The sequence below is a fragment of the Rhipicephalus microplus genome, chromosome 10 (assembly GCF_043290135.1).
Source record: "Rhipicephalus microplus isolate Deutch F79 chromosome 10, USDA_Rmic, whole genome shotgun sequence".
NCBI classification, from domain to species: domain Eukaryota; kingdom Metazoa; phylum Arthropoda; class Arachnida; order Ixodida; family Ixodidae; genus Rhipicephalus; species Rhipicephalus microplus.
In genome coordinates, this window is record NC_134709.1 from 28,735,118 (window position 1) to 28,751,881 (window position 16,764).

Here is a 16,764-nt window from a genome sequence, read left to right on the forward strand (position 1 = left end):
TGCACCATCCGTTCATACAGTTTTCCTCAATGGCAGCATTCATACGTGATTCTAGCACGATTCAAGCGTTGTACATTTTAGCTGTTGAGATTTGTAATCGCAGGAAATAAGAGCTCATAGATTTGGCAGTGCAAATAAATGAGAAAGAGAAAGAACAATTACGAACGCTTTTGATTTTTTTTTGCAGATTTTTACATATTTTGGTTCATCAAACTTTTTTGCCCTTTTCACCGTTTTTTAAGGAACATTATTATTGTTCTTATCTGATCTCTTCCTCTTTGAGCAAGTGTTGTATAAAAGATATTTACATTATAAGGTGCAGTGTGGCCAATCCCCCTTGTGGGTATGGGCCAAGATCTTCTAGGCGACAAGACAGAACAAGATTTCGCTGTTCGCGCTGTCAAGTTTTCATAATCGTCCTACGCCAACTAGCCCGCCTATGTATACCATTCGGCAAGCCAAGGCCTGTAAGATAAGCCGAAATAATTTGCCCATGCAGGCACTGAACACTAATTGCGCGTTCTCCATTTTTAAAGATAGGCCTTCTTTTGTTTGCACCGTTAGATTCCGTAAAGAACACCTATTCGCGCTGTTTCTTTAGTTTTATTATTGTTCACTGGATGAACACAGCGTCGGAAGTGATGCCCTTCCAGAAGACGTACGAGGACTGCACCACGGTGGCACTGAAAAAACGAGATTTTAAGATATTCATTAGCACAACGAGTTGAAAGATAGTTTTTTTGTTGTTTTTTCACTTCCTTCTGTTTTATCCATGTACAGATGATAGCTGCACTGGAATCGCACCCCTTCTCCTGAAAAGCGAATCGGCCTGCTAAGGACCCCAAGGTGCTATAGAGGTTGTCTGAACAGTGGCTAACACCCACAACGGAAATTCGCCCGGAATCGAGAGGTTTTATACATAGTTCCGAAAATTGCAGTGGACAGCATTTCGTCTTCTTAATCCACAAGTGATCGTTCAAAACCGATACCGTAGGATTGTTGAAATAGTGTGCGCTAATCAACACATAATTCACTTTGACTATGTTCGTCAATAGTTCCTCGCCATTGTTGGCGCCTTACTTTACAAAGGATTAGTCGGTGCCATCGAATGACCGCGTGACTGACCGCTATTCCGACCCCTAACTTTGCGGAAGACGGTGTTTTTTAAAGAAAATCTGTTTATTTTGTTAAGAAAATAAAAAGTAACGTTTATTCCGCTATTAGTTTGGGCCTTGCTTTCTCACTAGCACCTAGGTTCTGTAGGCTCGAAAAAATGATCTAGTGGGGTGCGCTGGTATTTCGGTTGAGCTAGTAAACACACCTATTTAACCAGGATCTCTCACCTGAAATACACCTGTCCGGTGTATCCGGCCGGGGCAGTCCAGGTGACCACGACCTGTGTCTTATCGTCCCTGCTGTTGTGAGTGATGGCGTTCTACGGGAAAACAACAGGAACGTTTATTGGGCGATTGTCCGATCAGACAAGGTTGCTGCATAGTCCACCTGAACAGATCGTCTGCCTATAGAGATACGACATTTTAATCAATTTTATTAGTAGTATAGCGATATCTTATAAAGAATAAATTAATATTAAGCACGTTCAGTAGCTTGAGTAAAACTGATGATGGCCTCGAAGACATCTCCGGGGATAAAAACCGAAAACGAGATCTTCATTTCATGCATGGTTAAGGCAATGAATGAGTCTCGTTAGAAAAATTATCGATAAGCTGCTGGTGTAGTGCACGAAATCGCTCACCGCGGCTCCTCCGGGGCAGTCCAGAGTCTTCGTCTGTGCGTCGGGCGTAAAGGTTCCCTGCAGCAGCTCGCTGGTGTTCACATCGCGGGCCGTCAGAATGACACCTTTGAACGGCGTGCTACCGTACACTTGCACTGAAATAGAGGAAAGCGACTGATTTCTCCCTAATATCGGTGCCTCCGGATAATGATAACGCGGTTAATGATAACATAATGATAACGCCGGTTCGTCTCAGCTGTGTCAGCAGTTCCAGATCACCTTACGGCAAGTACGGCGACGCCACACCACGGCGATTGGCCCCGAGCTGATTTAGTCGGCAATGCCTGCGTTGGCCACCATTATTCTATTACGTTAGCAAACGCATACAAACAACTCTCGCACCGAAAATTTTCTCCGATCAGGGCATGCGAAGCAACTAAACGGTACGATATTACGGGTACTTCTGAAGAAAGGTAAACTTAGACGCAAGGGCGAAGTAGTGAATGCGATAGCAACAAATTGTAATGTCAATATGTAGTAAGTCTAGCAGATTACTCATTTAGGACCCGGTCTCTTGTAACTACAAAATGATGGCTTAATGAAACAGGGCCACTCAAGCCAGCGAAGCAATTCTGCGCACTCTGTCACTTCAAAATGGGGTGGTGAGAGTACAAGAGAGACAGACGTCTAGTTCTGGACTTTCGAGAAAGCGCGCGCCACGACACCCGTTTGACAAAAGTTCGAAGTTGCAACACAGGAGACGCAGCTCTTCCCACCTCCCCTCACCACAGCGCCTTCGTGCTCCTATACGAATCCGATCGGCGGGTTTTAGCTCTGCTTGAGCTCAGCCTATCAGTAGGCTTCGTAAACTTTCGCTTGCACACAGAACGTGCGACACGCCGGGCTATGCTACCTAATTGGAAAGTGAAGATTCCTTATAATCAATCGAAGTATAGATTCAATATCCTGTAGTTCAAAAGGAAGGGCTGACGAAAAGGTAACTGAATGCCTGAGAATGAACCCATACCAGTCCAGAATAAGGTATTGCACAACACTCGGCCTGTCTATGTAAAGTGACACACGAGTATATTAAAAACATAGACTCGCTCTCTGGATTTCGTGCCGACCGGTTGTGGCCCCACGATCTCCGACGACAGCGCAGCTCTGGCCGACTGAGCTCGCCCTACGCCATCTCCTGACGCCGACAAGAGCTCTCGCTGAGCGGTGTCCCGTTTTCAGACTCGTGTGACCGTGTCCATCTTTCCTATATCCTTTTTACTTCCGCCGTTTTCTATCGTTCGTTGTCCCTGCGCCTCCCTCTCTCCTTCCTCCCTCTCTATTTCTTTATCTTTTAATACTATCATTTTATTCCCTTCTCTACCCCCGTCTCTCGTGAGCTACTGTTGAGGCGTCGTCCCCCTGAGAGACAGTTACGGGGCTCACTTTTCTCTTTTTTTTTTTCATTCAAAATCACTCACACATAGTAGAAACACAACACCTAACACGGAACGTGACTATAGAGTGTTAACTCCTGCCGCCATAAAAGGCGCGTCCTACTCACCAGTGACGCGCCCACCCTGGTTAATATTGGCGGGCGTAGCCTGGATGGCGTACGGGGACTGGGTAGCTTGCGGTTCCGCTCCGCCGTGCTTGGGCAGTTCGCTGTTGCACGCGCCGACAGGTGCGCCCGATTTGTAGGCCCTCACGGTAGTGGGAAGCAGGCAGGCCACCACGACGAGGCAAGACACGACCGCAGAATGCATTGTCCCTGGTCTCTCCTTCTCGTCAATTCACGAAGAACCCTGCTGAAGGAGAAAGAACATAGACAGATCTTTCAGAGGTCGATCAAGGAGGATTTTAAAAATATGCTGGAGTGGAATCTCCTGCAATGCCTCGCCAGCAGAAGTGAAGCCAGCTTTTGCCACTGCCAAGATGGCGGAAACGTGCTCTTTTCTGGTATTGCCCACTTAAAATCAGATGGCTTTGACATGTTTATGTAAAGGTTACGTTAGTTCTGTATTAAAAGAGGATTATCCCCGACGAAATAATACACAGAAACGAGTATGGGTGACTGAATCTCCAAAACACTTTGCCTACAGTTAGAGGCTTATTGAAGATAATTCGTAACACTAAGACGCGCTTAAAGCCCTGTGCCACCCGAAAAAGTTTCCACATTACACTCCTTGAGCATGCGAAAGATACGCTCCATTCTTAATCGCTGAACGGTGATACTTTATCACGCCCCTAGTAAGATGGCCGCCACAACCACCATCTTGCCAGGCTTCACTCCTAGGCAACGATTTCCACTCCAGCATTTTTTTTTCCCCACCTTGGGGTCGATCGACCAACCTAGATGTAAGCAGCTTGTAAATCAATGCGCAGATTCAGACACGTCTTTAACAGACTGTACAGGATAACCACAGTGGTGTGCACGCTGGCATATACAAGACGACACTGAAAACAGCAGCACTGGCGCACTTGTCTGTTCTAATCAAACCAAAGAGATGACTGAGCAGACCTTTCATCTTTGCGTCACTGGACAAGTAATCACGTGCCGTCAGTCCATTGATGTATCGTTGATATAAAACCAATCTTCTTGACAACGGCCATTACTTTCACGGTCGGCTTCACCTGGTTTCGCGGGATCTATATACTCTACTATAAATCTGACGATGTAACTACTATCGGTGTGCATCGAAACGCGAACAGAGGCAGGCATTCGCAATGGTGAGTGCGCGCCGTCCAGTCGTCACTATGAACATGCGAGCACAAGCGCAGTTACACCAAACACCCGATGTGCGCACCTCTCAATCGTGATCACTGCAGGGCAAAACCATTGCAAATGCTTCCCGCTCTTCGCGTTTGATTTTACGTCCGCAGTAGACCGCTGACTTAGCAGAAACGAGAGCGAACTCGGAATCTCTGGTATACGACAAATACAATGCTCGACGTATCATCTGAAGATATTGCAGAACTCTTGTGCCGGTAAATAATAAATAAATAAATAAACAAATAACAACATAACAACAGCATTATTAATATCTGGGATTTGCAGTGCCAAAACCACGGTATCTGAAGCACGCCGTATTGAACGACTCCGGAAATTCCGTCCACTTGGGGTTCTGCGCATCGGAAGGCGACCACCGCGGCAGGATTTGGAAGCGCGACTTTCGGGTCAGAAGCTGTGCACTGTAACGTTTGCACCACCAGCGCGGTTCGATAACAATAAACCCAACACGTGCGCGGCAACTCGAAAAGAAATGCTATCTGGTCGATCGCTAGAACTGTTCGACGCGACAGCCCTGCTTGTACGTCATACGTGTGCCTTCGTGACGAACGTTCCGCAAGCCAAGTGTTATCGGCAAGTTCTATTACTGGTTAGCTTCAAACACGAACGACCCCATTCCATTTCTTTCTCTCTCTTTAACGTTTTCTTGGTAGGCTTAACCAAGAAACAGATCGCTAGCCTCCAGTACACTAAATAGCATACTCATCACTTGGTAGGTCTTAATTTACTATTAACGCATTCGTCCTTAATGAAGTTTGCAACCTTCGCAACGTCCGTCTCTTCTCGTTCGGGAGTGTCCGATTTGTATCTCCACCTCAGCACAAGCGCTTCTTAATGGTTGGGGCGCCCTACATCACGCCGGAAACGGAGCTCGGGGACAATCGGCTACGCGGTGCGCATGCATTACTAGTTCGATGCTCGGTTCATTACGACTGCGTCTGATGCGAATAGAGGCCATCGAACGACCATCAAGATTTCTTTACCGTCTTGATCACCTGGTACGCTGATCCGACCACAAACTCTCGGCGAGGCAAGTCGAGAGTTCCTAACATTATATAGGAAGTTACTCCCACATGTCATATCTTGTGACGGGGAGTCTTAGTGCCGGGGACCTTAAGCCACTTACGTACGTATGCTATTGAGTTCCTTTTTACTCACAGTCGCATCCTGGGGAGTACGTAGGAATGCAGGGGCTTACGTACTCGAGTGCTTTAGGGCACTAGAACTAAAGATTTCGAATATATATATATATATATATATATATATATATATATATATATATATATATATATATATATATATATATATATATATTTAGTGCTGGGTCTCTAGAAGGCTTGGATACGCACGCCATCATCGAATACCCATAGGGCACGCCTAGGTGTGAAAAGGAACACGAAAGCGCTCGTACGAAATTGGCTTAAGGTTCCCGGCACTAAAGAATACCAATTCACAGTCGGCCCCAGGGTTGTCGCTGAATGGAATTGCAACGGCGCCAGAATTCAAGCCAATTAATCGTAGCCTATTGTAGCCAAGGTAGCCATGTCATTGAATATTATCGCGCAATTTGTAACAAAATAGAACAGGAATGATATGAACGGAGTCTTTAGTATTGATAAAATGAATAAAACCCTTTTGAATAAGCAAAACGAGGAATTTCAAAAAGTTAGTCAGTGAATAGCCACGACGCGAACAGGACATCTTAGTCGCCAAACAGGTCGAAAAGAGCCATCGCTGGAAACCCTGCTCGGCCCCAAGCTATTTTAGTATAGTCCCTATAATCGTCATAGAATAGAATTTTAGTCAGCAAGACCTGCGCTCAGTCTTGCTGACTACGTCAATTTTGTGAAGTCATCATATTGTCACTATGCCTTCATCGTGATATGAAGTATAGTGATGATGTCATCGCTTTACTCATCACTGGTGATGTCAGCTACGGAGCAGAAACCTGGATACTTACAAACAGGGTTCAGCTTAAATTGAGGACGACGTAGCGAGCGATGGAAAGAGAAATGGTAGGTGTAACCTTAAGAGACAAGAAGAGAGCAGAGTGGATTAGGGAACAAGCGGGGGTTAAGGATATCATAGTTGAAACCGAGAAGAGGAAATGGACATGGGCCGGGCATGTAGCGCGTAGCCAGGATAACGGCTGGTCATTAAGGGTAACTAACTAGATTCCCAGAGAAGGCAAGCGGGTCAGGGAGAGACAGATGGTCAGGTGGGCAGATAAGATTAGTAAGTTTGCGGGTATAAATTGGCAGCAGCAAGCACAGGACAGGGTTAACTGGCGGAACATGGGAGAGGCCTTTGACCTGTAGTGGACGTAGTCAGGCTGATGATGATAATGATGATGATGATCTCATCGCATGGTGTTGTCGCGTCTTGAAAGTCGGGACATCACGGAGGCATTGCGAAACCAGGCAAGGTGCAGAAAGCTTGCTGCGCCTCTGATGTTGGAAGCAGTGCGAAAAACGCGCTAGGCCAGAAAGGAAAAAAAAAAAGAACAAGGAAATAGCTTTCGCCTTCGCGTCGTCTTCATCAAGCGCGTTAGAGACACTGCGATTCCACGGCGTTTTCAGATTTCTTAGCATGCTAGCCTGTAAAGCGAGCGCGTTCAAAACGATCGTTTAGGTGATCGATAACAGGGGCTGTATGCGGACGTCGAACCCATGCAGCGCACTTGTCTCGATCATTGGGGTCATGGCGACGTCGCCTGCGTGCGTCTAGCCTCGCCGGGTCCATGACTCCATCGCATAATCACGGCGCTGCCGCGCTTGCAGGCGCACGTACCGCAGCCCAAGTAACGGACGATCTCGACGAAAGGACACGTTGTATATTTATTCCGGCAGCAACTGCTCCGTCGACGTCTCTGGAACGACTCGATCGGCGATGTATCGGTGTCATCTCGTTGTGCACAGTCTAGCACCGCCATTATATACAGCGAAGATCTCTCGGTTGGAAGCCGCGTCGCGATGAGCTCACCGGAGAAAACGAGCGCCCAGTGTTTCGACACTGCATCTCGCGCCAGTCCCGATTTGCGAGAAGCAGAACAGGCTGTCCCTGCTTCGCAAAAAGGGGACAGACGCGTCACCGACCGTTTGGCGATATATCGCTTTATCTTCTTCTTTTGTTTAGATGCGTTGCTGCGGTAAACGGCACAAAGGGCTTTGCGCATGCGTTTCGTATGAACGCAGTAGACATGCTTATTGATAATGCTGGTTTGACGTGTCATTATTGCACGCGGCGGAAAGAGAAAAAGCACGGAAGAGAGTAGAACGACAAAGCCACCTTCTCGAAGAATTAGCACCGACAAAACCGAACGCCAGGATGTGGTATTCAACGCCCCCTCCCCCCCTTTTTTTTCTCATTAGAAAAACCCGAGAGTGCCCGGTGTCACTGTTAATGAAAACTAGTACTTTATGACTAAACAACGTACCAATCACACACAAATAAGACGCAAGCACAAGGGCTGGCTGTTGGCGCCATGCATCACTTGAACCTGTTCGATGTGCGCGCCCCGCCGCGGTGGTCTAGTGGCTAAGGTACTCGGCTGCTGACCCGCAGGTCGCGGGATCGAATCCCGGCTGCGGCGGCTGCATTTCCGATGGAGGCGGATATGTTGTAGGCCCGTGTGCTCAGATTTGGGTGCACGTTAAGGAACCCAAGGTGGTCGAAATTCCCGGAGCCCTCCTCTACGGCGTCTCTCATAATCATATGGTAGTTTTGGGACGTTAAACCTCACATATCATCATGTTCGATGGGCGCATGATTTCGTACTTTGCGCGCTTTTTCATCAAATATCACGGCTCACCAACTAACCGTTCGCTATAAGTAATAAGCAAAATCAGCTCCTCCCACGTTTAAGAAGGACACTCCGTACACTGGATTCGTGCATGCAAACAAGTGAAGCATGATAAGAACTTGTTCTTGGGCGAATTGGTGTTTACATAACACGATAATTTTAGCGCTACAGAAGACGACGTACACATATGAGAAACTAGGAGCTACTAACAACCGACTTACTGCAAAGGTTGCAATGAAATGTAAGCGCAATTGTGAGCAGACTCAGTGAACACACATCACAGTCACACCACGCATCATGCAAGTTACGTGCGTGTGACGTCCAAAAACCTTAATTTGTTATTGTACAAGCAGCCAGAGGTCTCCTAACGCAGTTGCTTCCCTTCTTCTAGATATGGTACACCTCCCACAGTTCAAGAGCTTATCACGTCTCAAGGGGCGAAGCTCCTTAGAATTTCGCGCTCCCGTAGCCACCTTTAGTGTCGATAACGCTGCGGCGCTCTTTCCATTGATAATGCATGGGAGCGCATAGTGGGATCAAGGAGGATTTAAAAAATAGCTGGAGAGGAAATGATTGCGCAGAAGTGAAGCCATTCCTCTGGCAAGATGGCGGCTGTAGTGGCCATCTTACTAGGGGCATGATGAAGTATCACCGTTCAGTGATTAATAACGAAGCGTTTCCCTCGCACGCCCAACGAGTCTAATGTGGGAATTTTTTCGGGTCACATAGTGCTCAAAGTGCGTCCTACAGTTACTAGTTTTCCTCAGTGAGCCTTTGGTTGGAGGCAAAGTTCTTCGAAGATTCAGTCACCCATGCTCGTTTCTGTGTGCTATTTCATCGGGAACAACTATCTTTTAATATGAAACTAACGTAGCATCTACATAATATATGAAAGGCATTGATCTTTAGGTGGGCACTATCGAAAAAAGAGCATGTTTCCGCCATCTTGGCAGTGGCAAAAGGTGGCTTCACTTCTGCTGGCAAGGCATTGCGGGAGCTTCCGCTCCAGCAATTTTTATTTAATCCTCCTTGAGTGGGATGAACTGAATACGAGATGCCACTGCAGTGCTCGCTGCGGGCTCTCGTGTGACAGGAGACCGCGTTCACTCTTGCGTTGAAATGCGTTCGCTCTTGGCGCGCTTCCTCTTTCACCGGCGCGTCTGTGTGGTTCGAGTATGCGTGACGTATACAGACAAGGCGGCGGATCGGAGGATTCAAGAAAACGACCGCAGCGCGTGCGCGCCATTTTTACACGATGATCGGCTGGGCTTACGGAGGATTCACGGTTTCCCGATGTACCCTCCGGAGCGTGGCCCACTTATCATCATTCACTCCGGCGATATGCTGCGATTGTTTTCATATCACATGCCCGTAACCTGACAGGTGGTGTCACCGTGATATGCGCTCGCTGCGTCTACGCACCATTGTACTTATATTTCATTGAGCATTTTCAATAAGTCAGTTTTAATACCGGTGTCACACGATCACTTTTGCCCCGCCGCGGTGGTCTAGTGGCTAAGGTACTCGGCTGCTGACCCGCAGGTCGCGGGTTCGATTCCCGGCTGCGGCGGCTGCATTTCCGATGGAGGCGGAAATGTTGTAGGCCCGTGTACTCAGATTTGGGTGCACGTTAAAGAACCCCAGGTGGTCAAAATTTCCGGAGCCCTCCACTACGGCGTCTCTCATAATCAAATGGTGGTTTTGGGACGTTAAACCCCACAAATCAATCAATCACGATCACTTTTGATCACGATCAAGCCTGATCGGGATAAAATTTTCACGATCGTGATTGGCTACTTTACACGAGTTGCAGGAGGTATGGCCAATCACAGCAGAGAAATCTGATCCCGATGAATCCTAATCGCGATCAGTAGTTCAACGTGTGACACAGCCATTAGTAGCACCTGTCTGTCGTCATGAGCGCTAAAATCACCATGTTACGGAAACTTCCATCCTATCCATCTTGAACTTCAATTTTTGCATCTATCTTGAAGCGTTTATACAGCACCTGACTTCGGTTAACTTAGGCGTCGCCTTTCCCCATTTTCGTGTTCAGTGCTTCTCAATAATGATAATGTGCTTCCTGCGAACCAAGCTCTCTAATATCGCGTAAAATTCAGGGTCAACGAATCACACAGCACTGCGCTTTCCTTCCATTTGTCGATGTCTAGCGTTTCGCCGCAACGAAGTTCAAGACAAATCCCAACGAACCACCCAAACCTGCCGTCTTGCTGCAATATACCTCGTTGGCACAAGACATGCGCGTACACGCGCTGTAGCGAACTAAATCTCTGCGTTGCGGTTGCGCTGCGCTAAACGGGCCATTTGGGGGAGGCGAAATTTGCGTAATGCGCCGCTGCACTATCGGCCGAGAAGCGACAGTCGCATTGTGACGAACCATTAACCTCTCAGCGCCCGCGGCTCTCCTTGGCGCGCGGTTCGATGCAGCCGCGTACGGCGGTGCTGCATACGCATTCAAATGCGCATGCGCACTTACAAATAAATCGCTACACGGAAGGATAGTCGATTAGTGCCACTCCCCCCCCCCCCCCCCAGATAAAAAAAAACTAAGAAAACGTGAAGCCTTGAGAAGTATTGCATCATGTTAAGTTGTAACGGGCATTGCACAAGTCGGCAACGGGTGGTAGCGACCTGACACGAGCCTGGGGGTCAATGAACTTTTTTTTTTTCATGGCATAAAACAAGCGAGTCCGCCGCGCTGTTGTAGCGGTTACGATGCTCAGCTGCTGACTCAAAGGTCCCGAGTTCGATCCCTATGCCACAGCGGTCGCATTTCGATAGAGGCGAAAACACAGAGGTTGTGTATACTGTTCCAAGTCCGTGCACACCATAGGGAGCGCCAAGCGGCCGAAATTTCCGGAGCATGCCACGACGGCGTCACTCATAATCATATCGTGGTTTTCGGCCATGGGGACACGGCCGTAGAGTGCGGTTTACCTGCGTGTCATAAGCGACGTACGGTAAGCATAGCCCTGCACCATGTCAACTGTGCCTCGCCGGTGTCTAAGACGAACTGGACAGCGTGTTAAGTGTCGAAAGTTCGACTTCCGACTGCACAGTCGCGTTTCAGCGTCTACACGTAATTAGGCCAATACCGACGGCCAGAACATCGAACATGAACGGTGAGTAATTTTATAGATAGTAACGCATCTTTTAAGACGCTGCTCGTGTTTTTGTTTATCGGCAAAGGGTTCGTTATCTAGTGGAGAACGCGAAGACTGAACTTGTGTAAGGCCTACGAAAGCCAGCACAAAAGAAATCAAAAAAAAGGACTATACTAAAACAACAAGCAATGGTTACAGGTCACAACGTTGATTAGATGAAACATGAAATGCACTGGCGCAATTAAAACACAGTTGAAGGAAGCTACTTAGATGCGATGGCAGATAGCCCAGCTGTGCCCCACCGGGGTGGTCTAGTGGCTAAGGTACTCGGCTGCTGACCCGCCGGTCGCGGGATCGAATCCCAGCTGCGGCGGCTGCATTTCCAATGGAGGCAGAAATGTTGTAGTGCCGTGTGCTCAGATCTGGGTGCACGTTGAAGAACCCCAGGTGGTCCGAATTTCAGGAGCCGTTCTCTACGGCGTCTCTCATAATCATTTGGTAGTTTGGGACGTTAAACCCCACATATCAGTCAGCGCAGCTGTTTGGCGTACTTGCACTATCATCCTGATCGTTATCATCATTCAGTACTGCGCATAATTTCTCAAAGAGCTATAATTGTCGCGCTGCTGAGCTCAAGGACGCGGGTCTGATTGCATATTACGGCCTCTGCATTTCAAAGACGGACGAAACGCGAGCACACATGTGTATTTGAATATAGGTCACGTTGAAGAGCCTCAGATAGAATCAATTCACTCGTAGTTGCCCCCGACGGCTGGTTTGAGAATAATATCATGGTTTCAGCTAGCAAAACCCAATAATCACAGATTTTTTTCGTCTCTCTGCCTCAGTTTTCAAACCACAGTGCACCATCGCGTTATGTGTCCTACGTACGCATTACAAGGTTTTGCCAGGTACATTTTTGTCTTTAAACGTCGATAGTAGGACATTGGCCACGCACTTGTATCAAGCCGCCGAATCCCACTACGAATTGTAAGATTGGAATTCTGAAAGAGAGAACGAATGCCAACACCAATACTAACACCTGAATTTCCTCGAAACGAGCTCTTTAATGCTACCACGATAAAAGAGTGATTGAGATCATTTTATCCTAGGCACTGCTGTACAGCCCTACTATAGACCACTAGTTAATTACGACCACATGGCCTGCAAAACTCAATTTCATGCTCTCGTTGTCAACCAGAATATCGGATAAACCATTCTGCATTTTAATACATTCCGCTGCCGCCTTCACGTCTTCTAACGCTTTATGACTTGGTGGAGCTAAACTGAAATCGGTGTACGCTTCTCTTTACAAGAGTGGAGGAAAACTCGCGTTCAGAACCTGACGGTGCGTGGACTATCTTCAACGGTTTAAGACCATTTGAGTGTTTCCCAAGTTCACTCCGAAAGGCGTAACGTAGAAATATTTGGTTTCATGAATACGTATTGAAAGACAATTCCCATGAACAATTATTTTTACATATACGTCTTCAAGTAAACGTGAAATTCGTTCTATTGGAACGTCCCCTTTTGGTGTGGTGGTTTATTCCCATTAAAAGTCTCCAATAAGACAGGCCAGTGTTACTTCGTTTGTAGGGGATATGAAGCCTTAATGCGCCTTCGTATCTCACACTGTAGGCCCGTGTGCTTAGATTTAGGTGCACGCCTCGCCGCGGTGGTCTAGTGGCTAAGATACACGGCTGCTCACCCGCCGATCGCAGGATCAAATCCCGGCTGTGGCAGCTGCACTTTCGATGGAGGCGAAAATGCTGTAGGCCCGTGTGCTCAGATTTGGTGCACGTTAAAGAACCCCAAGAGGTTGAAATTTCCGGAGCCCTCCACTACGGCGTCTCTCGCAATCATATGGTGGTTTTGGGACGTTAGAACCGCACATATCATTAGATGTAGGTGCACGTTAAAGAACCCCATAAGGTCGAAATTTCCGCAGCTATCCCCTACGGCGTCTCTCATATTCATATGGTGGTTTTGGGACATTAAACTCCACAAATCAATCAACCAACCAACCAACCAACAAATCAATCAATCAATCAATCAATCAGGGCTTTCGTATCTGGAATATATGCCTTATTGATCTCGACAGATGCAAAGAAAATATCGAATCTAACGAACCGACTTATGGTGAAGTTGCAGCGTCGTTGCATTAGGGTTCAGTTGTAGATACTATTTGCGTCAAATTAAATGGGAATAGTAGCGAGCATTCGCAACGGTAGACTGTGCGCCGTCCAGTCATCAGCATGGGCACGTTGTGCGGCAGGACCAGAATTTTGCGCGTTTGTCGATAATGATCGCCGAACAGCGCGCCCGAAACTACTTCTAATGCTTGCCGCTGTGAACATTTCACTTGAAGCTGAGAGTTCGGGAGTTTTTTTTTTTTTTTTCACGTCTTCTGCATCGACACGAGATGTCGATAGGACAGTGTGTCGGCAAATTGAAACAGAAGAACCATCCTTGTTCACGAGGAAGTCTCCAGAAGGAATCCAAAACCTGCTGTGTCATCATGCGTACGACACGTTTTCTAGCCACCTACACTTCCGAAAGGCGGATTGCCACCGCAAAAGCTACAACAGAAAGTACAGCAGGGAAACGGCCAAGTGCGCAGACCGTAGGTACCCTGACAGGTCGATCAAAATGCACAGGGTCTGTGTGTGTGTCCAACCTGTCTGCTTGTTCTTGCTTTGCCCGTACTTCTATTCTTTTATTTTCTGCCCTGTCCGATTTCAGGAACGAACAAACGAGCAAACCAAAGTTTCATAGTGAACCGAAAGTACCGCCTTTTTCAAACTTATCTGAATCTCCGCGCACGTGAACTTTACATTCAACATCACGTGTACCAAATCTCTCGGAATGAGGCTCCGACAATGTGTCGATAATCCCATCTGACGAACAGTCCTACCTCGTGGATACATCTTCGGAGCAAAGCGAAAACCTTTTGCGTCCTCATGTATACAATCAGTCTATACGAGCAACCGACACTTCCGACAGGCTCTTACCCTTTCGGATCTCCACCGGAGCAGCGACAGCAGCAAGCACAGCGAGGGAACGGGACAGCCACAGGGTCCGGTACGCAGTAAACGGGGACACGCGGTGGCACGAAGTCGATCCGAGTCGTACCGTGTGCTTGTTTGTACGTACTACAACGGCGGTCGACCTCCTTCGGCGCCCGCGGACTTCCGTCGCCCGAGTAACTGTGGCCCCGCTCCGGTGAAGTGTTGGGATCTGAGGATCACGCTGGCTGACTAGTTTTGTGACGAAGCGCGCTTGTCTGGCCTTTTACTTTCGTTCCGGCCGCAGAGAGAGAGAGAGATACAGAGAGAAAGAGTGAATACGCTCGAGTCTTACATTTGGTTCCCTTCGAGACGGGTAGAGAAAGAGTGAAAGAAAGAGGCTTTGCGTTAAGACGGGGGAGAGCGCATTTGTTCGCCCCCAACTTCGATATTGAAGAGGAGAGAATACAGAAAAGAAAAAAAAAGGGAGAGAAACTCGGTGGAAAAGAGAGAGAGTTCTACTACAAAGTCAAGAGTGGGAAGGAGTTAAAGTAAAACAAACGGGTGTGACCTTCCAGTACTTTTTCGAAAGAATTAAGGCGAGAGACATAACACGCTTGAGTAACCACGGAGGAGGGAGCCCAATTGTTTTGGCTTTTCTCTTCGATAATGGAAAGATGGAAACTTGAGTAGAGTGACGAAGAGAAAAGCCTTTGATGAAAGCAAAGTGGAGAGAAGAACAGCTGGAGGAACTTTGACGCTCGCTGCGCGGAGAAAGGACAGTGCAATTACACGAGCGGTCTGTATGGACGACGTAACAACTGCGTCAGGACGATTACGATGTGCAGAGACAGGAGAGGGTAGTGCGTGCGCTAATGTGCGTGTGTTATAACTGTGGTCGGGTTGTGAGGAAAAAAAAGAAGACTGAGAGAGATACAAAGAATGACGCACGGCGACGGATTTGAGAAAGAATGCTTCTTCGCCTATCTTTGCGTCACTGCCACTCTTTTCACTGCGAACAGACAACGCTCTGGTAGTGCACGTGTTCTGGAGTCAGGTTATGATTACGCAAGTTCATAATGTGCCAATATGAATTGAACACCGGCCGACGGAAAGCGATAAGTGGCGACTTAATAATCTGGTTTCTGTAGCGATGCATCTCGCTTATATTTAACTATATTATGCGCATAAGTTATAATACTGTGAGGGGACCACGTGGTTCGTTCTGATGAATGATTACTAAATGTGCAAGTAGTCTCTCTTCAGTCTATTGCACAGCTCCCTCACCCATACGAGGGCTTTCTGCAGCGAACGTGATTTTGCGTCAAAGATCGTCCCACTTTTGACAAAGTGACGCTGTGACGTCATGATGGCGTCATAATGACGTCATACATTCTGGAGGAGGAGGAGGAGGAGGAGGAGGAGGAAGGGAAGAAATGAAAGGCAGGGAGGTCAACCAGACGCACGTCCGGTTTGCTACCCTGCACTGGGGGAAGGGGTGAGGGGATTAAAGGAGAAGAGAGAGAGAAGTGAAGGGCAACGTGTCTGTTGGTGGGACCTTGTCCATTGCACGCTTATAAGCGGTCGCGTAGTCCGGTCGTCTTCAGAAAACTTAGCAGTGCCCGCGTCGCTTTGCTGGCCAGCGACGCGTAGAGCCATGAGCCAAGTATCTTCTCTTCGGAAAAAGGTCTACTGTCTAGTGTCTCCAACGTTTCGCGTAGCAAATTGCGTTCGCTCGCAAAACGTTCACATGAACACAGTAGATGTTCTATTGTCTCGTCAGTGTCGCACGATTCACATTGGGAGCTATCCGCCATTCCTATGCGAAAGGAGTACGCCTTTGTAAAAGCTACTCCTAACCACAGGCGGCACAGTAAAGTTGCATCCTGGCGGGAGAGGTCCGATGAAACTTGAAGCTTTCTCGATGGGTCCAATTTGTGTAGGCGGCGGTTCCTGACACTGGGGTCACTCAGCCAAGTTTCCGACATGGTGTTAGCGAACGAGTGAAGGCCCCTTGCAGCGTCGGTTCTCGACAATGGAATTGGGGTTGTCTGGGCGTCCGCGTGGGCGGATCGGGCAGCATTATCAGCAAGGTCATTACCGACAATACCACAATGTCCCGGTAACCACTGGAACACCAAGTCATGTCCTTTCGATAAAACTTCGTGAATCACTTCTCTTATTTCATTCACGAGTTGTTGATGCTCCCGCTGTCGTAAAGCTGATTGCAAGCTCTGAAGGGCAGCCTTGGAGTCACAGAACACAGCCCATTTTTGAGGTCGGGCTTCCGCGATATAAAGTATAGCAGC

General features: G+C 47.8%; 1 protein-coding gene across 3 annotated transcripts in view; it reads right to left on the minus strand.

The window, feature by feature from the left end:
• Positions 1-583: 583 nt before the first annotated feature.
• The window catches only part of LOC119180726 (defense protein l(2)34Fc), a 95,938-nt gene continuing 79,757 nt past the window's right edge, over positions 584-16,764 (minus strand). The window contains exons 1-5 of one of the 3 annotated variants that reach the window (XM_037431857.2): positions 14,462-14,724; positions 3,297-3,537; positions 1,757-1,890; positions 1,344-1,435; positions 584-683 (exon numbers count right to left, since the gene is read on the minus strand). In XM_037431857.2, the coding sequence (XP_037287754.1) occupies positions 614-683; positions 1,344-1,435; positions 1,757-1,890; positions 3,297-3,498 (498 nt within the window). In that variant the 5' untranslated portion in view covers positions 3,499-3,537; positions 14,462-14,724 and the 3' untranslated portion in view covers positions 584-613. Of the gene's footprint in view, positions 684-1,343; positions 1,436-1,756; positions 1,891-3,296; positions 3,541-14,461; positions 14,725-16,764 lie in introns of those variants that run through there. The other 2 variants (XM_037431858.2, XM_075875336.1) reach the window with 2 other exon arrangements.